The sequence below is a fragment of the Pygocentrus nattereri genome, chromosome 20, assembly GCF_015220715.1.
Source record: "Pygocentrus nattereri isolate fPygNat1 chromosome 20, fPygNat1.pri, whole genome shotgun sequence".
Lineage (NCBI taxonomy): Eukaryota > Metazoa > Chordata > Actinopteri > Characiformes > Serrasalmidae > Pygocentrus > Pygocentrus nattereri.
This window is the reverse complement of record NC_051230.1, coordinates 30908491-30933368: the sequence shown is the minus strand read 5'-3', so window position 1 is coordinate 30933368 and position 24878 is coordinate 30908491. Positions and strand designations below refer to the sequence as shown.

General features: G+C 41.7%; 1 protein-coding gene across 3 annotated transcripts in view; it reads left to right on the top strand.

The window, feature by feature from the left end:
• The first annotated feature begins 1413 nt into the window (after window positions 1-1413).
• Window positions 1414-24878, top strand: part of unc5db (unc-5 netrin receptor Db) — a 249648-nt gene continuing 226183 nt past the window's right edge. For all 3 annotated transcript variants that reach the window (XM_017709276.2, XM_017709277.2, XM_017709275.2), the window contains exon 1: window positions 1414-1725. In XM_017709276.2, the coding sequence (XP_017564765.1) occupies window positions 1632-1725 (94 nt within the window). In that variant the 5' untranslated portion in view covers window positions 1414-1631. The remainder of the gene's footprint in view (window positions 1726-24878) is intronic.

The following is a 24878-nucleotide window of genomic DNA, read 5'->3' as shown; positions in this document are numbered from 1 at the left end:
AGAGTTTGCTTTACATATACAATCTTTGTTAGCCTTCATGAACCACATACAATGAAAATAAATACCTTCTTATTCATGTAGCGGTAGAGCTGACAAAACAGCTCACCATTCTGAGCTGTTAGCATAGGCTAGCGCAGTCATAACACGTGTTCCAGTTTGTGCCCACATAACTGATTGTGTCCGCTACATTTACTGCTCATTTTTACATTTATCTCACCAGTGTTACACAACTACTTTACCACAGAATGCATCGTCATTGACATTAGCCTTTTATCCAACCGGTATCACTTCACAAATGTTTCTTCTGCTAAAACTAGCATGTTTGTTCTAGGACCAAGTGAGCGTCACCTACTAAGACTTTTCTAATGATGGTTTAATGTTTAGCTCAGAAAACCACATTATGTGTCTGTTACCACAAAATTTTACCTCAGAATCATCAACGGATGAGATGTCTGAATCATGAATGAATCTTTTAAAGATTAGACAAATACATCATACAAGCGTTGGGAATCCCTGTGGTGCCGACCAATTCTGACTGCTAGCCTAGCCGCAAATGGTAAGGTATATAAACAGGTAGCCACCTTGCTAACTTTAGCTTTTAGTTTGTTCAAGGGGGGGTTCAGGGGGAATTCCACCAATTCCATATATATATATATATATATATATATATATATATATATATATATATATATATATATATATAATATGGCCAGTTTTTTTCACCTACATGTGTCTTCTGAGTTTTTATATGTAATGTTTATGATGGTGAAATAATCAAACAACTTAAAAATAACTTACAAATAATTTATTGGACTATTTTACTTTACAAAAACCCCTGTATGCGCTCCTCCACCGTGAATCGATTGAAATAAATAGATTTCGACACGTTTTAACCCGAAACTTGATCATAAAACTACCAAAAAACATGTGCCTGACATCAGTCCGCGCATTTGGGATTTATGGAATAACTGTCTGTGAGGGCGCTTTTAGAGGTGGACGTCTGGTTCCCATCACCACCACTGAGAACAACTCTGACTCTGCAAGCTTCTCTAGAAACAGAGCGTTTCACGCCAAACCACCCTGACGACTCTGCTTTCATCGCAACCGTTTCATTATGTAGAATTTGGGAAAAGTCGCTGGAATGTCGCTTTAAGCAGGACAGGTCAGAGCCCAAAGCTGAATCGTTTATCGGACTGTTTGAAAGAGTCGGTTCGGCAAACCGAATCGAACTTCCCGTCTCTGAGGCACGCCACACACACGAGTCAGCTGTAACGGTCGCCCACCGCCCCGTCCACCGCGGCGTGCCATTGGCTGCCTCAGCCGCAGCCTCCCCCACGCCCCGCCCTCCTCGTCCCATGATTGGCTGAGCTGGGCTCGCGAACGCCTGACATTTGAAAGTAACGGAGGGCTGTGAAGCGAGGCGGTCTAACCGGGACGAGAGCGCAGCTTCTAACGTACTTCTGAGGAGACTGAAGTTGCGAAGTGGAGAGATGCCGGCGACAGTCGCCGCTTCAGTCCGCGAGGCCGGACGGCAGAAGAGAGACTGTTGGAAACCGTTTCTTAACCGCCCGAAGAAGATAAATAAACAGGAATGATTCCCGGCGAACGCGCGTGAGGCTCAGAGTGCCAAAATGCTGAGGTTAACTCCGAGTAACGGACGCCGCTGCTTCTGTTTGGACCTCGTCCTGCTTCTCCTCCTCAGCGCCGAATGTGCCCGCGGCCGAGGTAAGAACAGAGTTTTAACGGTAAAAAGACGCATTTTAACAACATTTACTAACAGAAGTGGCCACGACTGTCAGGGTTTGTCAGCTGAGCCGTAGTTCTGGACGGGTTTCAGCTCCGGTTCGCCACAGAAAAGTGAGAAGCGAGACGAGTTCGCTCTCTAGTTTGTTGATAATGGAGTCTGTGTGGTTAGTTTTGGTCCACCAACAAGACTGAAGTTCAGCTTTTGCTTCTGTTCGCCGGCTTCTAGTTCAGTTTTTTCCGGTCCACCTTAAATAACGAGTCTGTTCCATTCTGCTTGTACATTCGCCGGAACGTAACTGCTGCGCCGTTTAAGGTGGAACGGAAAAATTCGAATCGTCGTCCGTTAACTAGTCACTTCGAGAATAGACTAAAAGGACTGAATATCCAGTCTTACCCTCTAGAAACGCCTCCCAGGCGTCTGTGTAAAAGCAAGGGTGATGATTAAGCTCCCACCCGAACACCGCCGCCGTTAGAAGCCTCTCAAATCCCCATAGCAAGATGCAACAGGCGCCCAATGCGGTGGAATCACTCCCACCAGGTTTGCTCCGTCCACAGCAATGCGTAAAGGGGCTTCAGTGTATGATGAATCAGCGTCCTGCCCTCCTCATGGTCTCGGGACCACTGGTCCCAGAGCTCCAGCTGGCCTCTTTTTCCCAATGATGCTCCTAGAAATAAAGTTCTGCCTGCAGCTTTTGCTGCAAAGCAAACCTGAGCTGGAGTGTTCCTCATGGTAAGTCTCCTCCTGGAGGTCCTCACTCAGTGTGCAAAGGCTTTATTTATTTATTTATTTATTTTTATTAGCACTACTGGACGGTGCACAATTACCACGGACGTCGACCCGGTCCTTCTGTCTTTGATATTTGGCGATGTATGTGAACACATCAGTCACCGCCTGCATGCACTGGGTGGATTGCAGCCGTTGCAGCTGTTCCACTACAGCGGTTTCCTTTTCACTCAGCATGCGCCACACGCTGCCACTTGGAGTAAAACATCTGAAGCATCATTATCAAAGCTCTGCTCCGGTCCAGAGCAGCAATGCTGGCCGCTCCGTTGCTGTGCTGTACCCTCCGGACGCCACTGTTTCAGCATGGCCTGTTCGCCCGGCATGCAGCTCACGCGAGGGCTCACGCAATGAGACGTCCGCTCCACGGACACGCTGCTTTTAGCGAGCCATGAGCCCAGGAGGGGTCCTGGGGGAACTTTAAAAGGCTTCTTCACAATCCCAGACCCCCCACTTCACCTCCTTTTGGCACGCAATAGATAGCCTTTATACTGCTGTAGGTGAATCTGTGAGTTGTGCAGTAGTGCATTTGATAGTGAGGACAGGTTGCCTGGACAGAAAAATCAATAGTGGGCAGCTAGGCCTACTTGCGTGTAGCCACGAATGTTTCCAGGAGATGGTAATATAAGTTTCTTGACTTGCTGTATTACAGACATACAAGTATATTAGGCCTAAACTCTGACTTTGACCTGCTCTGCCTAAGACTACATGCTCCACTGGTCTGGTGGTTTTTTAGCCTAACAAGCCTGTGTTTGTGTGGCTAAATCAGGGAAGACGACTAATTGTAGCTCTGTCCAGCACTTCTGATTAGCGTGTTGTCCTGTTTTCCCTCACTTTACATGTCCCTTATTAAAACAATAAGCCAGTCAAAAGGCAGCAACAGCTTACCGGATCATGACGCACAGGTTTTCCGTAAGGAATTCAAATTATAACGAATGGAAATCACAGGAAACAATCTTTACGCCAAGGCGTGTGGTTAGGTTAGAGTACGATATCGTCGACAAGCAGCCATGGATCGCTGAATGAGGACAGCCACCCATCGTATAGGTTACAGTGATTTAATTATTATTATTTTTGCATGTTTGTCATTGTTTCTTACAGAAACTTCAAGTTACCACCTCTGAAATAATGCTAACCTATACAAGCACTTCTGGATCATATTCGAAGTGATTTCCACACGCTAAGCATTCAATTTCCAGTGCATCTTATCTAGGTCTACCATAAATCACAGACATATGAGGCTTTTAGGACATTTAAGTAACATTCTTTACTTTGCATGATTTTCTGACTGTTTTTAACGAGGTTTTTACTTCACTTTCTATAGATAGTTTCATATACTTGAGACTAAAAAAGAAAACATCTCTTTCTCAAGGACATCTCCCCATCACTGCAGTGTAGGTGTAGCTTTATGATGTTTTTTTTTTTCCCTGACTGAAAAATGATGGGCAAATTTAAGCAGGGAAATTGTGTAGTTTCCACTTCTGTCAATATTGAAGATGGTGATATTGGGGAGAAGGAGCTGGTGAAGGTCAACCCGGGTGCTTTCAGCAAGGAAGCTGCGTTGTTTCCAGACCCGTAAGAGAATCCATCATCTGCTCTGGTCTGCGAGCGCAGCGGCCATGCGCCAGGCTCTCTGCTCAAATTTACATTTAAATGAAACCAAACGACTAAACATTCACAGATGAAATACTGTAACGGTGCTGGTAATAAAAGCACCACCTCCTTGTTTCTTGGAGGAGCGTTCTACCTGGAATCACTGTCATTTAGCCCCTAATGGCAGGTAATATACATGTTAGGCTGTTTTCCCTGCGTAACAATGACTTTCATTTATGCAGAGCCCTGCTGTACGAATGGAGGAATAAATCCGGACACGGACACATGACCTACAAGTGGGTTTACAGGTCTTATCGCCGCCTTGCTGGCGAATGATGATGATGGATATGGGTGTTGTAACCGGACGATTAGTCATCTCTGCTCCCGTGGATGAACTAAGAATAGTATAGCGCTCTTTTGAATGACCCCCATTCGGCGTCGGACCTCTTTGTCCACGGCTTGGTACAAATAGCCATATTTTTACAGCGCGGAAGCATTTGCATAAAAGCGTGTTGCAGAGCCTGGCCGCAGGTCATCGTCTTATCAGTTGGTTTAGGAGAGATAAAGACGCCATTGGTTTACATTTCATTAACTGAAGCCGTGAGAGTGAAGCCATTAGTGTTGTCTGTGGTTAAATAAGTTTTAGTTCACAGAAGTCATTAGAGCGGAGGGTGGCATCTCCCAGTCCCAGCACTCCATCATGTGCAGCGGGGAGAGCCAACTCCCATTCATCTCCATCTGTGTAGTCGTTCACACTCACTCTAGCTTAAACACACACAGATGCTCTAGATCGTCTTAAAAGCTAGGCATGCACCAAGCATGGAGTCTGGTTCTGAGTTACAGCAAAATCAACGGATTTCTTTGGCTTAGCTGTTTTTTAAAAAACCTGAAGTGGAACACATTTCCAGAACTTTCTGTGAGCTGCAATATACATCGATCAGGCATAACATTATGACCAAGAATGGTCTTTGTTTCTACGCTCATTATCCGTTTTATCAGCTCCACTTACCATATAGATGCACTTTGTAGTTCTACAGTTACAGACTGTAGTGGTCAGGACCCCCCATGGACCCTCACAGAGCGGGGACTGTTTGGGTGGTGGATCGTTCTCAGCACTGCAGTAACACTGATGTGGTGGTGGTGGTGGTGGTGTGTTAGCGTGTGTTGCTGGAGGACAGTCCACCAACCAAAAATATCCGGCAAACAGCGTCCTGTGGGAAGCATCCTGTGACCACTGATGAAGGATTAGAGGATGACCAACACAAACTGCAGCAGCAGATGAGCTGTCCCTCTGACTTTACATCTACAAGTTGGACTGACAAGGTAGGAGTGTCTAACAGAGTGGACGGTGAGTGGACACAGTGTTTTAAACACTCCAGCAGCACTGCTGTGTCTGATCCACTAGTACCAGCACAACACACACAAACACACCACCACCACGTCAGTGTTACTGCAGTGCTGAGAATGATCCACCGCCCAAATAGTACCTGCTCTGTAAGGGCCCAGGGGGGGTCCTGAGCACTGAAGAACAGGGTAAAAGGGGGCTAACAGAGTATCAGAGAAACAGATGGACTACAGTCTGTAACTGTAGAACTACAAAGTGCAGCTATACAGTAAGTGGAGCTGATAAAATGGACAATGAGCCTAGAAACAAAGATCATTCTTGGTCATAATGTTATGCCTGATCTGCGTATATTGCAGCTCACAGAAAGTTCTGGAAATGTGAAAACTAATTAGATGAAGTGCTACATTGAAAGTCAGGCGCATTCAGCACAATGAGTCATGCACAGGTATACTACCCATTTTGATATACAGTACTGTCAAAAGGTGTAGACATCTGAGAAAATTACGCTTAAATCATATTTATCTGGTATTATATTAGAGCAAATATTAGATCTGGCTAATATTAGAACAAATACAACAAAATCTAATAAGTAGTGGTTATGTACTTGTGTTGATTAACCATTTCCAATCCTCCACTCATTACAGCCTGTTGTAGCGAAAGGGGTGTAATGATTCAGAAACCGAGACTGGAACCTCATTACAAAAGGTCCATGTTCTTGTGTTGAGGTTCTAGATGAGGGAACCACAACCCCCTACCCCAACCCGCTGCCATGGCAGCCTTTCCTTTTGAGCTCTCGTTATGTTAGTAATGTAACCACACTTTTTTCATTTCACAGTCAACACTACACGAAACTATACATGTTCTAAATTTTAATAGAATTTTTTTTCTTATTCATCCCCGACCCTTCCAAAGAAAGACGAAACAAAAACTGAGGTATGAGCCAAACCATGGCTCCGAAATCGAGGTCTGAACTGGATTTGGAGGACACCTCTAGTTATCATTCAACACCTCGTTTGTCGAATCCGTCCTTCATTTACATTAAACCCAATGTGCGCTTGATGGGCATTAACAAACCCATGCAGTGCCTGGGGGCATCAAGATAATAACTGCTTTCTGGAAAAAAGAAAATCCTTGTTACTTTTTTCTAGATTTGTATATATATTTGCTTTTATCCAAATGACGTGATGTTTTTACAAACAAAAACACATTTTTGTCCCCAGTAAATGGTTTACAATTATGTGCTTGGGTGCCTAAGACCTTTTGTAGGTCTGGCAGTAAAATTCACATAAAAACTGCAACATGGATTGGCCAAATTCCAAATGGAAGAGCTCTACAGCTATTGTGGAAAACAATATACATATACATCAACATATATTCTCATGAGCTGAGAGGGAATGTATCGTTTGTTAATGGTTATCTCCGTATTGGTCTTTGCTGATCCCTGAATGTTTTTATAATGCACCATAACCATCCTGACACTCAACATGGGTTTTGACGAATCAGGGCATTTACATGAGCCAGCAGGTGTAAATAATGTAGGCCAATTTTCCACCACGCCACATCAAGGGTTCACTGTGTAATATATATTAGAATTCATATGTAGAAATGTAGTTGTAAGATGGAATGTCATCCTCATGGTGCAGGCCTATCACTAGCACTTTGAGTCTCAGTTGTGATTGACATTCGCCGTCTCTTGAGTGCAGCAGAGATGCGGCAGGGTTTGATGGAACTGTGACAGACCTCATCGGTTCACCCGCCTTTGTCTCTTCCCTTTCGCTCTGCCCTTCGGCTGTTGGCCTCAGTCTTTCCCCTGCCCTTCCCAAGGCTATTGAAGATGATTACAACCCACTGGAAGAGGAAAAAAATCTAATTGAGTGTGAAAATCGATAAGGAAAATATGAGGAACGCTGCACAGTAGAGGACGCTCTGAGTGTGTGTGTGTGTGTTCTCAGAGGGAAGCGAAGTATGCTTACACAGGGGACTAATTAAAGGCGGTACAGAATTACTTGCTGTAGGTGACCATGCCATTCAAAGGGAAAATCTTTTTATAAGGTGCAGAAACACAGGTTGAATTACAGCAATAACATTCATTTAGAGGGCGCCACTGTCTGTATTATGTTGACAGTAGATGTAGAATTCTTAATGGCTCACAGCTACAACATGTCTCTCTGTCTGTCTGTCTGTCTGTTACATAAGAATACATAAGAACCAGACTTTGTGTACTATAGTTGAATTGTTCCAACCTCAGACTGTTACCACTGAAGCAAAACACTGTTACTCACAAGCTGTGTCCTTTTCTTTCTATCTGTCCATCCTTCCATCCACGCTGCCGTCTGCTCTTAGAGCCTTCATGTGAGGAACAGTTATGCGATGAAAAAGAATACCCTAAAAAACGTGTTCTTAAAGACATAATACAGTTTCTCTTTGCACTTTATACACTTAAGTTTGTGATCTTGTGACAGAAAAGCCTTTTTTTCCCTCAGAAGTACTTTGCTGGCATGGAAGTGGTGCCTAAGGGTGGGAGCGACGCGTTCAACTTCCAACTGTGGATAGCGTTTTGCCTCTTCATGCTCTCTCAGGGATGAGTAACGATAACCGGTACTAAATTGGTACTGGTTTCTGACGGGTCAGTACTGAAATATCAGCTCCTGGACCAACAGTGCTGCTATCTGTATTTATGTAACCTTAATTCATTCCACACAGCGGGCATTTTCACACGCTTGGTGCTTTTGATTGAATCAGCGGGAGGGAGGCTCTGCTCTGTGTGACGAAAGCGTTCGCATGCCTCCGACTGCCTTTACCATTTTGAAGGCCGAATGTCATTCTGTGCTCTCCGGCAGGCTGAAAGGGTCAGACGTTCAAAAGCGAGGGCTCACCTTTATTAAATCTAACAATAATGCAGATCAACGGTATATATTGCTGCTGTCACGAGAAAACCTTGTATCTCCATTTTTGACGTTTTTCAGTTTTTGACTTGATTTGAAAATTCCAGGTTCTGCCTTTCATTGTGTGTAAATTTCATGAAGAATGGACCAAATGCAACAGCCTAAAATGAATTGTAAAACATTCCGGTTCCACTGACTTACGTTAAAAGTAAAGTATGTTTTTTGCCTCTCCTGTAAACTTACCATTTTGGAGATTCGAGCAATCTCGTGAAACGCTTACAGATACATCGCTCTGTAAACCAGAAACAGTGTTCGCTTTAGCAAAGCAGCAGCTGCACCTACGTCTTCAGTAGAGTCTCCCGGTGCTTCCTTGTCAAAAGCCCCGATCGTTTTGTGTATTTATAGGTAGTTTCCTGCATGAAACGCTGTATGTGATATTTTGATCACTTAAGTCACCAAAAATGCTACTAGAATTAAAACGACGACACTGAAGTTGGTTTATTATCCGCCAGGTTATTGTTTGAATGTTCTCGTCCGCTTTAAATGGGGCAGCGCTTACATACTGGTGCCTCAGACGTAGTCGACCTTCTGCGTCATTTAAGGTGGCGCGGGAAAATTCAAACAAAAAGATGGTGGAAAGGAAGCCAACTTGAGCCTAAACTGCAGGTGGGATAGGTTGATAGTCTACATGTCCTTACCAGTAATTATGATGTTCTGATAGCCTAAATCAGCTTATCCAGGAGAAGTAGGGATAGTAAGATGTGTCTGCACTGAATTATAATTTGTTAAACAATAGCTAACATAGCATAAATCCTTAATGCTAGGTAGACAAAGTTTGCGCTTACTATGAGCTGTTCTGGTAACCAGGGGTAACTAATTTTGTATTGTGTATGGTTATTAATATTCTCACATATTCTAAATTATGGACTAGCAGTACTAATAAGAGTATCAATGAGCAGCATTGGTACCGGTATAAGCGGTAAAATCGTAATGATCCCATCGCTACTCTCTCCTGTGCTCATGCATTGTCTTCCAGGCAAGTTTGTCCCAACTCTGGTTGTTTGAAACTGTGTAATTATTGGAAATGGACATTTTCAGGTGGAATAGCCATCGTCTGATTTTATGTCTACAAAAATAAGTGTTTTTGACCATTTTAAAAGGATTTTTAGGGATCCAGATAATCATATGTTCATAAATGTATCTATGGCTGTTAATTGAGCTCAAGCTGAGAAACCACAGTCATTTTTCTTCTCATCTTTATCATTGGTGTCCATTTACCCGCCTACCTACCCACTTATCTACCCACCCATTTATCTGTGTATTTTAGCAAATCCTGAAACTGACCCGTAAGAGGAAAAGGTCAGCGGTCCGGCTTGTCCAGTGCTGCTTCTCTCATCCAGATTATGAAATATGAGGAGACGATATAGAGAGGCAGCCGTCACGCCGTGGCGTCCTTTTTCTCCGGCAGAGAGTGGGAGAGAAAGACAGACAGACAGATTGATGGAGAATGACTGCAACCTTCACTCCACACGAGTTTGATTTACAGCAGCGTCGCTGGAAACCACCTCATTTAGATATTACAGCCCTAGGGGAGGCGTTTCATTGTCTCATGCTTAGCAGCGTTGTTTTTGTCCTTGGTAAAATGTTCTACTGTAAGATGATTTGTTGTGATCAAATCAGCAGCGAGTGCTCCCCCCCCTCCACACACCCACCCCCGCTCCCCCTGTTCTTTCTCATTTTTGTCTGTCATGTTTTGTGAGTCTGTCTGCATTAGTTTGCCTGCCTAATTTATCTGGCCTTCACCAGTGCATGGTGATAAATTGTCTATATTAGTGTTGGTACACAACTATATTGATTTTTACTCAGTCGCGTGAAACATAAGGACTTGTCAAGTAGCTTATTTTTCAGCACAGAAGAACAAGAAATTATTTGAAATAAACTTGAAGAATATAAAGCAAGTGTAGTGGAAACGAGCAGCACAGTCGCCACTGCTAGTGTGTTGCATTTTGCTGCTGTAATAGCTTTATTATTTTAATATTTCATGTGGTGTAGTTTTTTTGTTCCTCTGTTTTTCAAGCGATGCAGTGGTCAAACAGTGCAAGGTCGCTCTGCCGTTCTTTTAAACATATTACAAGCTGAGAAATATGGCAATATTTTATCACTATCGTGATAAATGTTACCACTGTGATACACAATATGCTTTGTTGTGTGTATGTTGGACATTGTCAGCACTTAATGAACACTGACCAACTGCATGTTTCATAAAAAAATGGGTAATTAGTCCTGTTTAATCAGTTCAGGGCATTACAGAGTGTGAAATATTGAATACAGATTATTGCCCCCAGAGTTTTTGATGGTTATTTTTAATGTGGCAGTACTAGGGCACTGGATGTGTTAGTCCGTATGGCACACACAGTATTATGTATAGTGAATATCTGTTTACGTATCATGATGGGATGTGTTTGCTTTATCGCCTTTAACCAAAGAGGGTTCTGCCTCGGCTACAAATGTGGATAATGCCCTGATTGGTCCAGTAATCTTGAACCTAACCTGCCCTCAGCATAACTTTCCATAGCAGCATATCCCGGCAAAAAGGGATCTACTGCTGTGAGACGGAAAATCAAGGCTTAGGTTTGGTTAAATTTAAAGTGAGCTGGCTAAGCAACAAATCCTGCCTCATGATACTGACTAGTTACATTTATTAGTAAATTAATTAATTTGTTGTAATTATAAGACAAGAAAACAGTCCAACTGAAGCCAGCTACGTCCCAAGTGGAAGTTCAGTACATTTTTATAGCTTAAATATCATTTGATACATTTGGAAAATATTACAGTGTTAAATTTTATTAGTACCTCTCAGCAAAGCCCTTGAGAAACACCTATTCTGCCTGTACAGCCAAGTCTGAATTTGGGCTCAACCTGCTGACTCAACAACTGAGGCACCGGCGATCGACTCAACCCAGTTGTGTCCACAGCAAAGTCCGCAGTGAAAACTCAGGCTCTCGACACGTTTGCACCAGGTAACTTTCACCATATCAGATGGTGTCCAGCAGATGAGCTTTTTATAAGGCTGCTTTACAACTGCCTCCTGTTTAGTCAGACGGGCGCGGAGCATCTCAGATTTACTCGCTCGTGTCCTGCTGTGTTATTTACGGCTCTGTGAAAACTTGCCGTCCTCCCGTAACTTGGTTTATACACGCATCATAAAAGTGAACAGGGGAAACAGCCTGAGGGGTTTTCTTCTTATTTACGTTGACATATTTCTTTGTTCCGTATCTTTACTACATTTCAGGCTTTTGCAGTCACATCAGAAAAAAGGACAAAAAGGCTTAATATATAATTTAATGTGCCGCAACATTTACTCTCATTGAGTCGAGTCCTAAACTGTATTTCTTGTTTTAGAACGCTTTCAGGTCAATCGTTCAGAGTGCTTTGTGTTTACTTTTTCAGGCTGAAAAATCAGGCTAAAATTTTTTTTTATTCGATTAAATATGATTTCTCCATTTAAAAAATCAATAAAAATGAGTTGGCAGTGATTGGTTGGTCATTTGCATGAGAATTATGTAATTTTCAATCTCTTAATGTTCGCTCTTAAAACGAGAAACCGAACCTGATGGGCATTTTGATTTACAGTAATGTGCAAAAGTAAGTCCAGCCTTTGTTTATTTAATTTCCAATCAAACGGCCATCACGCTAAAAATATAAGAAAATCCACCTGGATAAGGAAGGAGAAAGTCAAAGGAAAGTGAATGATTCCTAACAACCACCTGCAACGCCTGGTAGACCAACAAATCTGCCCCTATCGGATAAACATAACTTAAAGCTTTCATCGTTGAGAGAGAGGAGTAAATCAAGCTGCTTCAGATCTGAAAACATCCACAGACATCCTTCCACTGTGAGAAGACGATTCACGGCTGTGGTGTGGTAGACAACTTTGAGGAGCTTTGGCTTCGGCAGACACACTAATACTTCACTGTAAAGCGTGTTAAACAAACAATGAATATCTTCTAAATGTAAGTCTGTTTTTCAGTAATAGTAACGAACTAGTTTAAAGCACGGGCTCGCAAGAGGACGAGGCTGAAGTTGGCTTTTTATTTATCAGCTCCTTGTTTGAATTTCGCCCTTCCACCTTAAATTGTGGCAGTATTCTAAACTAAAACGTCACCATAGTTAGAACAGTGAGAGAATCGTTTTCCAGCAGTAATGAAACTTACCATAAAATGTCGTAACGTCACGTGGAGCATCTGCAACAGGCACAACAGAAAGTATGCGAGCTTGTAAGCTCGCGATGGCGCTGTTGGCTTCACACAGCCATCGAGAATTTGGTTTTACAAGAAGTATGCTCAGGCCTTAAGACTGAACTTTGGAGGTGTGGCTGAAGGTTTCTTTGGAAAACTGTAAGCTGGCCTCCAGAAATGAATGGAAGCTGTAATAAAGGCATGATGGACACTCTAAATACTGAAAAAAATGCGATTTATTGGTTGAAATGTTATGCTTTTGGTCCTGACATGGAAAAATAAATTCAAAAAATGTAATTACTGGCTGTTTTGAGAAGATTAAATAAATGAAGGGTGGACTTTTACACATAATGGAAATTAATCTTTGAAAGGCTTTGTATGGTTTGTATTTGTTAATCTAAGCTTATTTTTGTTGTTTGCCATTTTTCAAATGTGATTAACTGTTAAAATAATTGGGAAATTACTTGAATAACAAAGATCAACACTGACAGCTCTGGTGTTTTTAAATAATGAATTGCATGCATGCTGGAACCACACTGTTACCTGTATTCAGCTGGAAAAGCACTGAAGGACAAGGACGAGGAGTGTTGCATAAGCTTCAGCAAGAATCTGAACAGACTGCATCAAGCCCTCCGTCACCTGCTCAATCTCTCTGTCTGTGTTCAGCATATGGATGATAAGCTGTGTTTGCAAGCTTCTACAGAGAGAGAGAGAGAGAACGAAAAGCAAGGCAAGGAAGTGTGAATGAGAGAGAGAGTGTCAGAAACATGCAGTGAGTCTGTAATTATTAAAGTCCACCTAATCCAAACATATTTGTACAGTATAGATCCTGGCGTACTTTATTAAATCTGCCTTTTCTGTGTAGTTATGTCTGTTTACTCAAGACTGAATCATGCCTTTTCTGGCTAGTGTGCTTACTGTACCGCAACGCTCCTGTGGGATTGTGTAGGGTTGGATAACAGCAGATCAAAAGAGGCGTTAAGTGTGTGGGGGGTGTAAAACTTTGATCATGATGGCATTCATTGATTTTTTTTTTTGGTCTTTTTTCAGTGTTGTTTGTTTGATTTTCCTTCTTTCTGGAAGCCCCCTGAGTGGTGCCTATGACCTCCTGTATCTCCTACAACTCGTCTGTTTTACATACCCTACCCATCTCCGATTTGCTTGGGGGATCGAAATTCTCGCCTTTCGCGTTTTTTTTTTCTTCTTTTTTTCTTTTCGTTTAGCCTCGAGGTATTTTCTCTTCGTTTCTGTTGTTTCCAAGTTTCGATCTTCGCCACCCTTTTGTTTTGTAGTGGGGTCAAAGGTGCCGTGAACGTGGCTTACAGTAGGCTGGGCCCGCCTCTCACTGACATCACACCCCACTCGTACCGTCTCGGCGGATGCTGAGGCGCAGCTTTGTTGATTTAACCCACACCTACTCCGCAGGTCGTGCTAATTCCTAAGCTTTTGAAGCGGCATTTAGGAGTCAGAAAACTGGAAGAGGACAAAAGGAAAGCAGGACTGCAGTCATTTTCCGGGACTAGATACGTCTAGCTGGAATGGAGGGGGCATTATGTGCAGAAATATGAAAGGAAACCAACATTCAAGTCGTAATTGGGGATGCACCCGTATGGAATTACCTAGTCATGGCCAGTGCGGTGCCAATAACTGACCATTTATTGCATTTAAAAATAGGTTGGCGCTATAATTGATATGTAAAACGTGTTGACCGTAAGGTTAAAACTCTAAAGATGGATCATTGATTAATTTTTCATTCCGTGACAGACAATTAGTGCACATGAGGATAATTGGCACAGCAAGCTATTGGTTGTAATTATCATCTGTAATTAGAGTATTAGCACAATAATAATAACATTTTTCAGTTTATTAGTGAATCATATATCAAGGGTCTGGCGGATGCCTACGCCGACTGCACATGTGTTCTGTGTCCTTCATGTTGCTCTTCGCGATCGCAGTGATTTAATGGCATGCAAACAGGAAGGCCACGTACAAAGACGGGTCATCTATCTGATGCTAGCGTAGTGCATGCTCAACCTGCTCCTTGTCTGTATGCATGATCCAATAGCTTACTGAGTAATAAAAGCTGCCTTCAGTCCAGGGGCAAGCTCCAGCACAACAAAAGCTAATGCCACTTGGTGGCCTACGCCTGTGGCTTTACGCAGTCTTTGGAGTCGGTTAAAGTTTAGCTTCAAATTACAAGATGTTCGCCAGACAGGCGTCACTTTGTTAGCTCAGACCAAGCATTGGCCTAAATGGTGTTTCTAATTGCTGTGCCATTTTATTAACCACACGTGAGCCTTTGCATCAATAATGCAGGCATGGTTATTTAACAGTATCATTTGTTTGTGTAAATATCTCAATGAGTGGGCAGGCAAATCTGAATTTTGAATAAAGCATAATTAATGGAAACACATTGATTGCGCATTCAGGGTTCAAATAATTAATGGGGTACTTTGAAATATTTATGCCACCTAGAGTAAGCACTTCATTGAAAGCAGTCAGGCAGAAATGTAAACTGCAGTCCAGCTATTAAATATTAAAAGGGAACCATTAATCTGAGAGCTTGTTTTGTAGCGATAAAGGAACAGGAGATTGATACTGAGCACAGTCAGAGTCGTTATGTTCGCGGCTGCTGATGTACAACCGCAGAGGACTCTGATTAGAATAGTAAAGGTCACAGGAGCCCATTTTCTTGGGCAGAGCAAATCGGGGCTTTCTGGACCATGATCTCTTTTGTAGTTATGCGTTTCCTGGTCAGAAAAAAAAAAAACTAACACATCCTGTTTTCTCAACAGTCCTTTCAATGAGTATTTCATGGCATTGTCCAGCTAACAATGCTTTGACATACATGTTCTTGGCGTGTAGTGGTTTGTGACATTCCTGTATGCATGTGCATCAACAACAAATGTCTGTATGCCTGTCCAGGCTTGGGGTTAAGTGGACTTAGAGTTACATAACATGGAGTTTTGGCCAGCATAATTCAGAAAGGAAACATGTAGATGGGCAGGGAACTGGCCCTGTGACTGGAAGGTTGCCGGTTCGATCCCTACCGCTGACAGCACATGACTGAGGTGTCCTTGAGCAAGACACATAACCCCCAACTGCTCCCTGGGCGCCGTGGATAGGGCTGCCCACCGCTCCGGGCAAGTATGCTCACTGCCCCCTAGTGTGTGTGCTCACTAATGTGTATGTGGTGTTTCACTTCATGGATGGGTTAAATGCGGAGGTGAAATTTCCCCGTTGTGGGACTAATAAGCATTACTTAACCTTAAATGTAGTTAGTCACTGAATTGTGTATTGCGTGTTATGGTGGGTAGCACATACCATGAAGGGCCTGAGTTCAATTCCCCAGCCAGGATCCTTTCTGTGTGGAGTTTGCATGTTTTTCCATTGTGTGTCTGCACTGTGATGAACTGGCGACCTGTCCAGGATGTTTCCTGCCTGGGAACTGGGATAGGCTCCAGCGACCCATAAGATAGATAATGAGTATTGTTTTATTGCCCACCTCTAATGTGTATGTAAACATAGCTCACAGAGACAGTAAAATAGCACTGAGACACTCAAAGGTCCAACTATTATACAGTGTCTTTCTTTAATCCAGGGTAGTGGATTGACATACAGCGTTGCTAATTGATTCCCACTAAATATACCCTTCCACCTTTTAAAATGTCATCTTTTTCTTCACAGACTCTAGGAAGTGTCAGACAGGATCTTTGAGGAGATGTGACTGAACCTTTTGGATTTGAAATGAGCTCTTCTGATCTATAAATACACAGCGTCTTGCTTTATTGCAGTCAACTGAACGTGTCACAAAATCAAGACTTGAGCTGATCAACAACGGTATCCATCACGATGGCCATCAAGTTAAACAGTATAGATTTCAGAAAAGGTGCTGTTCTCATCTATAAGAGGCACAAAAGTAAGTCATGTTTGTACCATAATCTTTCTTTGATATTGTTTTCCAAACAATGTCTCATATCTGGATATAAAACACTTTATTAGCCACGCGAGTCACTACTTTTTTCTTTACTGCAGTCGTGCTTGTTTAACAGATAAGCTGGGCTGCAGCCTTGAACGCGCTGGATGTCTTCCCTCGTGAAATATAAACGTAGGCTTACATGATTAAGTTGTGCTCGTGTTAAAGTTGATGAATAAGCTTGTCCTCCCCCCTTAGGTTTGTTGGAAGTACTGACAATACGTGAACACAAGCCCATACAGAGAGGCAAGAGACCAATCTAAAACACAATGAAATAGGAAATACAAGGGGAACAGAACAAGACACAGCTGCAGGAAATGATTGCTCACAGGTGAGGACACTAATGTCAAGGCGGGACTGGGGAGTTGACCAGGTGAGATTGGGTAGAGACAGGACAAAGAAGCTGAAATTTAATTTGTTATTCATCACCATGTTATCTTCTGGCGTAGTACATTTGTTTAGATTCAGCACACTTCAAGTGAGTTGTTGTATCTTTTTCCTTTATGTAACATCATGAACTTATGAACACCCACTACAAGACTCTAATGGTACATTTAGTCATTCTTGTCAGCTCATAACATCAGACAACTGTTGAGTCACCATATCAGAACTACCAGTTGTTTGTGTTTTGAGTGATGATAAGCAACTGGTAAATTTCTTACATGGAAAATATGCATCTATGCACAAGCAGTGAAAGACAAAGTGTAAATCAGTGTATTGTTTGCTAACTGATAGGGATTGTCTGGTAAAACTCAAATCAGTATTTCGCTGGTGTCGTTTTTGACATAACGTGAAGGTACCAGTGGTCCTATATGTTGTTTGTAAATTTCATTACAAATGGACCAAAAGAAACAACCCAGAATTAAAAAAATGCTTTTTTTAACGGATGTTGTCACAAAGCAATTTTACAGAAAATCTAGGTCCAGTGCTCACATGAGCCGAGGGTATCAGTGACAAAGAAAAACTTCCTAGGATCAAGAGGAAGAAACCTTGAGAGGAACCAAGACTCAGAAGGGGAACCCATCCTCTTCTGGTTGACACTGACGAGCAAAAAAATAACAGGAAGAGCAATATGAAATATTCACTACAGGCAGGTTTAGTATTACAATCATTCACTCACATTGAAGTATGGCTGATATTAATAATATCTTGTTGTAAACCACGTTGTTTGCAAGCTTGGCCTGGAATCAGGGACTAGATTGTCTGGCAATTGTATTTATGACTTTGCCAGCTGTTTTGAGTCTTCTTTGCGGTAAGCTTGGAAATTTGCGAGATTACAAGTCATTAAATTCTGGTTTTGTTTATCTATAAGAGCTCTACACCATTTCTCAGCTTGATTGCGTTCACCTTTGGACCACCAATTAAAGTTATCTTCTGCTCTCAGTAGGAGATGTAGGTGTAGGTAGCAGAGAAGAAATTAGCCATGCTCTGCTGGCTGGTGATTAAGTTCCATTGCAAGTATTACTGATGCTGAAACACAGCGGGAGGATCTAAATGAAATAAATATGTCACCCAGCTCTTTTGGTGCCAGCTTATTTTGACTCTGCGTCTAGCTCAGCTTCTCCTGCTGCCTGAAATATATACCGAGACACATTGTCTGAGCTTCATCTTTGCCCTTCATGTGACCTCATGAATAAATATTGGTATTCCAATTTAAACAAAGACTTCTGAAAGCTCGACTTGGCTGTTTTGCGAGATGATTGACAGCAATTTGATAGCATTAATTACAACAGACTTAATTCCAGGTAACTTTTTAAATAAGTTACAGGTAAGTAGATGGTTCAAGCAGGAAGGTATGCATATCATTTTCAATCACCTGCACCCATGTGTGGTTCCAGATTATCATTGTCATTATACGCAGCTTATTTCCAGGCAGCAGGATCTATCTGTCGGTCCTGATGGGTCCTGATGCTTCATGTAAGAAAATCATTAAATTAATGTGCAGACCTTGACGAACACTGGCCCAAAACTAATTGCATCGACTATGTGCTTAACACTATGCTAATCTCAGATAATTTAACAAGGCCTGCTCTGCATAAGAAAATAGTGAGTCTGCCTGCCTGCTTGTCTGTCTCTCTTGTCTAAGCTGTAGAGGATAGCTCTGTGCTGTTAGGTCTGATCAAATGCAAGGTAAGGTACAGTTGTGACAAAGTTTGTGAACTCTTGGTTTTTGCACATATCTGATGCAGAAGGAAAAATGAAATGGCAACATTCACTTTGCTTTTACAGAAGAGTTGGAGAGTGCCTGGTGGAAATAATACGGTTTTGAATGCTGTGCTGCTTTTTTCTTAATTTAGCTGTAGTCTGTTTTAGGAACATTGGGATTAATTCACCAATAATATCATTTATTTCTTAACTTTGTTTTTGAGAAAGGTCCTAAGAAAAAGTCTACATCAGATTAATCACGTTTTTAAACCACAGGGTTCTTCTCAACTTTGTGCTCTTGAAAGTGTGTATTCATTCATTTCTTACCTGAGATCAAATCCCAAATAAGAGGACATCGGTGAATGTCAGAATGGAAAATTCATCAATTTTCTTTCCAATTTAGTCATTTCCACATCCACCCACTAGTTACGACTATCCCAATCACATGATACTACCAACGCTAGGCGGGTGAAGGCTAGCACAGGCTTCCTCCAAGACCAGTGAAGTGCCACTGCATGTTTTCGAACTGCTGCTCACGCAACGTCATTGGACAGCCAACCGTCAGCTAATACTGCATCACGTTGAGTGATGGGGGGGCCATCCTACCCACTCAGAGCGCGAGACCAATTGTGCTTTATAGAGTTCCTGGCCACAGACGGCTGGAGTATCACCAGGGATCAAGATCAAGATACAGCCACAGGTAGTAAAATGTTGGACCCCTTTGCCTTCAGAACTGCCTTAATTCTTCGTGGCATACTTTCAACAACGTGTTGGAAACGTTATTCAGAGATTTTGGTTGGTTATTTGAGTTTCTGTTGCCTTTCTATCATCTGGAACCAGTCTGCCCATTCTCCTCTGACCTCCCTCTCACATCAACAAGGCATTTTCTTCCACACAACTGACCGCTCACTGGATATTTCCTCTTTTTCTGACCGTTCTATGTAAACCCTAGGGATGGTTGTGCGTGAAAATCCCAGTAGATCAGCAGTTTCTGAAATACTCAGACCAGCCTGTCTGGAACCAACAACCACGCCACATTCAAAGCACCTTAAATCCCCTTTCTTCCCCATTCTGATGCTCGGTCTGCACTTCAGCAAGTTGTCTTGACCACTTCTACATGCCTAAATGCAGTGAGCTGCAGCCGTGTGATTGGGTGATCAGCTATTTGTGTTAACAAGCAACTGAACAATAATGTACCTAATAAAGTGGCTGGTGAGTGTAACTTGATATTAATATTTGTAACACAAAAAATGGTCAGAATGGTCCAGGTTCAAATAGCCAAGAAAAAGAGATCAGGGAACAGACATAATGAGAAACACCAAACAAATCCAACAGCACATACATCAAACAACATCCCAAACAAAGACCAGCAACAACACAGGGGAAAACACAGGGCTAAATACAAGAAAGCTAACAAGGGATAACAGGACTCTGGTGAAAACAGCTGGGAATAATCAGGGGCGGAGACACAAAACAAGGGGCTGGACAGGGGATCAAAACAAAAAGCACGTGGACCAGACCAAGACACAACACAAACACATGGACAGGACTGGGACTTGAATACTCTGTCTGTTCCACTTGCTTGTACACCACAGCCTAAGTTCAGAAATATAGATACAGCCATTGTTTTATCGATACGAATATCATCATAATCCATATGTTGAATACAGCCATCATGAAATGTGATCTGATAGCATGTCTTTCTTAATAAACAATATAACTAATACAAGAAGTCCTTATTTTATTATTAAGTCATTATTTTACCTTCATTGTTTGTATCCAGTTCTTTCTGTAGGTACTGATTAATCTTTTATATCAACTTGGTGGAGTTTTGTATTTTTCCTGTACACAAAAGTTTCAGTTCATTTGTATTGTTGGGATGCCTTGCTTGAACGCTATGGCATTCCAGAGAGAGTCAGTTCAGATCTCTTACATGGACATTTCAAAATATGGAGTACGATGTTTTGCAAGTCTTCTGTTCAGGTCTTGAGGCAGTAAACTTGCTTCACACCACAGCACTTGCTTCTCCGTGCTTCAGTGTTGGCTTTAAGTTTGGTTTTGGTGTGCAGTGTTTTGTTTACCCCAAACACAACACTGTGTACATGTACCAGAAAGTTTAAGTTTTGTCTTATCCGTCTGCAAAAGACCAGCAGTGCTGTGGAAAACACGGGTGTGTTTTCCGAAACAGGTAGCAGTGTTCTTTTAGAGAGCAGTTGTGTGCTCTTTGAGGATTTTGTGGTGTCCTTGCACTGTTCTTTGCATGCCTGTGGACAGGAAGAGCAGCTCTGAATTTCTCCTGTTGACCCATGGTTGGGGGATCGAGTACATTAAGAAGAATCAAGAAAAAAGAGAGGTACTCATGCACTCCTTCTGATTAGGGCTGTCAAAAGGGCTTAGAAGTTACAGATGTATTTTCCACTTGTTTGCTCTTCAAGTATAAAAGTATATAAAATTTTTGAAAACACTGACAAGAACATAGCATAACTGCAATAAACACCTTTTTAATATTATGCGATTGTTCATAATATTGAGCATCAGAAAAGTGCATGGTAAGACAATTGTTTAAAAAAAGAACATAAGCTTATTTTTACTTCTTTTTTTTTTTGAGAATGTCTTTTCCATAAAGGCCAGTAAAAGTCAGAGTTAAAGTCAAGTAAAACAGTGCGTGGCTGGGTGTGCAGCACTGTTCAGCCAAACAGGTAAACTAGCAGCTTACGTCACTAGAATGTGTGCAAACATTACATGATTATTTATTAACTTACTATTCTACAAACTGACTGCATTTCGAGCGTTGGTTTGTCAGAAGAATTCTGAAGCTGACCATAGAAAGAAGCAGAGAACACATTCTTGTCTGTTATCATTAAAAGTAAACATACTGCTTCATCTGGAGTTGCTAAAAAACAGTATTATTTTCTTGTTTTTATGGTCAGCATTGGCACATGTATTAAGTAGCTGTTGTGTGTGATGTAACCAGCCTGAAACTTCATAAGAGCCCCTGCTGAAATAGCTTTATGGACTGAACAGACTGCATTTGAATGCATGTTTTTCATAGAAATGTTAGTTTACATCTAAACTCTTCACCCCAGGTCCTTTACAATCAGACCTGCTACAGTGTTCCGTCTACATAACCGTAGACTGATGAAGGCTCGAGTGCTGAGACATTTATTTGTAAACCTTTCCAGTGTTGGGAGCTTCAACAGCAGCTTTTCTTCTAAAGTCCTTAAAAATCTCTTGATTGGGCCAGATTTTGCTTGGGGAGCAGATAACCAGACTGGATCACCTGACTATTATTACATTTTTCTTAAGAGGGTCTCATGGGCTTCTTTAAACCATTCGTTGTTTACCAAATATATTTAGTAATTTTATGTCTTTAATGTTCTGATATCATTCGATTAATTATATTTTAAGGTCACAGATTTGGAGAGGAATTCTTGCAGGAGTCCGGATTATTCAGGAACTTTTTTTTTTCCCACAGCTGTAATTGATCAGCCCACTGAATCAATTCGATCATCAATTGCTTAAGCCTTTGCTTTTAATCAAACAGTGTTATAGTATTAAATTGTCTACTTTAGAGAGCAACAGTGAAAAGAGTACAGGAATGATTGAGTCATGCTTTACTCTCACAATCATTTTAACAATATGGCAAGACTGGTGGGGAAGCTGATATTGCAAGTTGTGTTTATGCGGCTTAAATTTATGAGCGAAAAGGTGCTTTCACACTTGAGTATTAATCGGAAACGAAGCAGTGGCCCCCCGTTCATGGACTGAATTCCTGGAATATATTCACTTTGTTCAATTCAAAAGCAAGAGAGCGGAGCATGACGTGACTTTTTCTTTAGAACATCCGGTTCCGTGTCTTAGATGTAAAGAAAAAAAAAATCTAGATTAATACTTGCTGTCCTTTTGATGTCTGGAGTTGTAGAATAATTTGATAAATGACATTTTCCGACTGCGGCTGCAGCCCTGGTATCAGACTTTGATAAATGTTACTTTCCTTGGGTTGTCTTCAGTCAAAGGCCTTTCTTAAAGGCCACCTTTGTCATCATCACTGCTCCCCTTTGATGAGACCAAACCTGCTACAGTTATTGCGGATGTAAAGGGAAAAAACACAGAGGCATAAATGTCAGCATGGGTGTTACGGGCGCTTGTGGTAGAGGTGGCAGCTTAGAACCAGTCCAGAGCCAGATTCTGTAATTTGTCTTTGGTTTTCTCTGAACTTTTTGAAGTTGAAATGAAGTTCTGTGTCTTTTTGCCGCTGTTGTGAAAAAGATTAAATGGCTATTTCATGTAACTAATGGCTATTTGCAGTATTTGACCACAAAACCACTTTTAGCCAAAACCAAACCGACCATTACAATAAAAACCGAAGATCTGAACTTGTGTTAGCATAAAGCTGTCTGATGGGACGACTCCAGGCAAAATCGTTATTTGCACTACTTTCATCTGCACTGTAGTCGACTTGGACTGTTATAGTCAATTTCTTATTTTGCTTTTAACGCAGCAGCTTAGAGGCGCAATTGGCCCTTTGCATGGAATGGACCCTGGTGAGAAACGTATGTAAATGCGGCAAAATGAGATTCGGATCTCGGATGGAGAGGCAGCGGGGTTGGGATGTGATAAGGAGGAGTGATATCGCAGGGGAGAACAAAGTGCACTGATTACATTTATTTCCACTGACCTGTTCCCAGAGCACAGGAGAGGAGAACCTGCACTGAGCTTTAGGCTGTTGCCCTGCACATTTCTTCATGAATTATTTCAGCAATCAGTTCTTTCTGCACAGCTCTATTTGGGACCCTTCAGCCAGTATCATGCCCTGATATCTTTTGTATGATGACACAGCCGCTAACACAATGCTAATTTGAACTCTTTAGCTTACACCGACCATGCTTTTGGCTTTTTTCTTCAGTTTAGTGTGTTTTGTGACATGCTGTTAATAAAGATATGTTTAAATCCAACCCAATTTGCATTCTCAACTTTTTTGGAAAATGCAAGTAAAAAAAATTCAATGATGTGCAAATCATTTAAACCCTATATTCCTAACATAGGATTTCAGCTGTCATCAGTTCAGAGTTTCCTTTGTCGTAGTTTTCATTTTATAATGTGACAAATGTTATCAGTGGGTGACTGAGGAGTGCAATGCTGTTGTAATAAATGCAGAATGTGGTTTGACTTTGTCTTGCTGAAATAATCAAGGCCTTCCTTGAAAAAGATGTCATCTGAATGGCAGCTTATGTTGCCAAAACATGTATACATAATTCTGCATTAATGCTGCCTTCATAAATGTGCCAGGCACCCACACCATGTGTACTAATGTACCTCTATATCATCACGAATACTGGCTTTTGAACTGTGCACTGATAACAACCTGAGTGGTCTTTAGCCCGGAGGACACAGTGTCCATGATTTCCAAATTTCAAATGTTGATTTGTCAGAACACAGAGCACTTTTCCACTTCTCCTCAGTCCAATTTCAATTAACTCAGGCCCAGAGAAGGTGGCAGTGTTTCTGAATCCTGTTTATATGTGCTTTATTCTTTGGGTTTAAGAGTTAATTAGCATTTGTGGATGCAGTGATGAACTCTTTTCACAGACAGAGATTTTTAAAAAGTGACTCCACTACAGAATCGTGTTTTTAATGCAGTGCCGTCTTAGGGCCCAAAGCTTTTCTCAGTTGCAACATTTGATATTTTGTCTGTGAAGCATTTGTATGAAATATAGGTTTTAAACGATTTGCACATCAATGCATTTTGTTTTTATTTACATTTTTCACAGCGCCCCAACTTTTTAAATATTCCAACGCTATTTACAAAATATTCAAAAACAGAAACGGCATTAGGGTAACAGACATACCACTTTTGTGGACCCAGGCATTTAACCCAATGTTTATTAAGCCAAATACTAGCTTCTCACCAGTAGCATGTAGTTGGTGGCTCTGTACGCCAGACCCAACTTGCAAGACTTAAAGTCCAGGTGACCGTTTAAGTTTTAACTGTAGGTGCAGACTAAATAAGTTCACTACTTGTCCAGATTGCTAGTTAACTAGCCAGCTCTTGGATGTGTTTATTATCAAGTTGTGTTGGCTAGCTAGTTGTCCAGAGCAGTAGGTGATTATTCAGACTACACCCACCATTAAAGCTAGTATGACTCAGTTTAGTGCATGCTCTGTTATA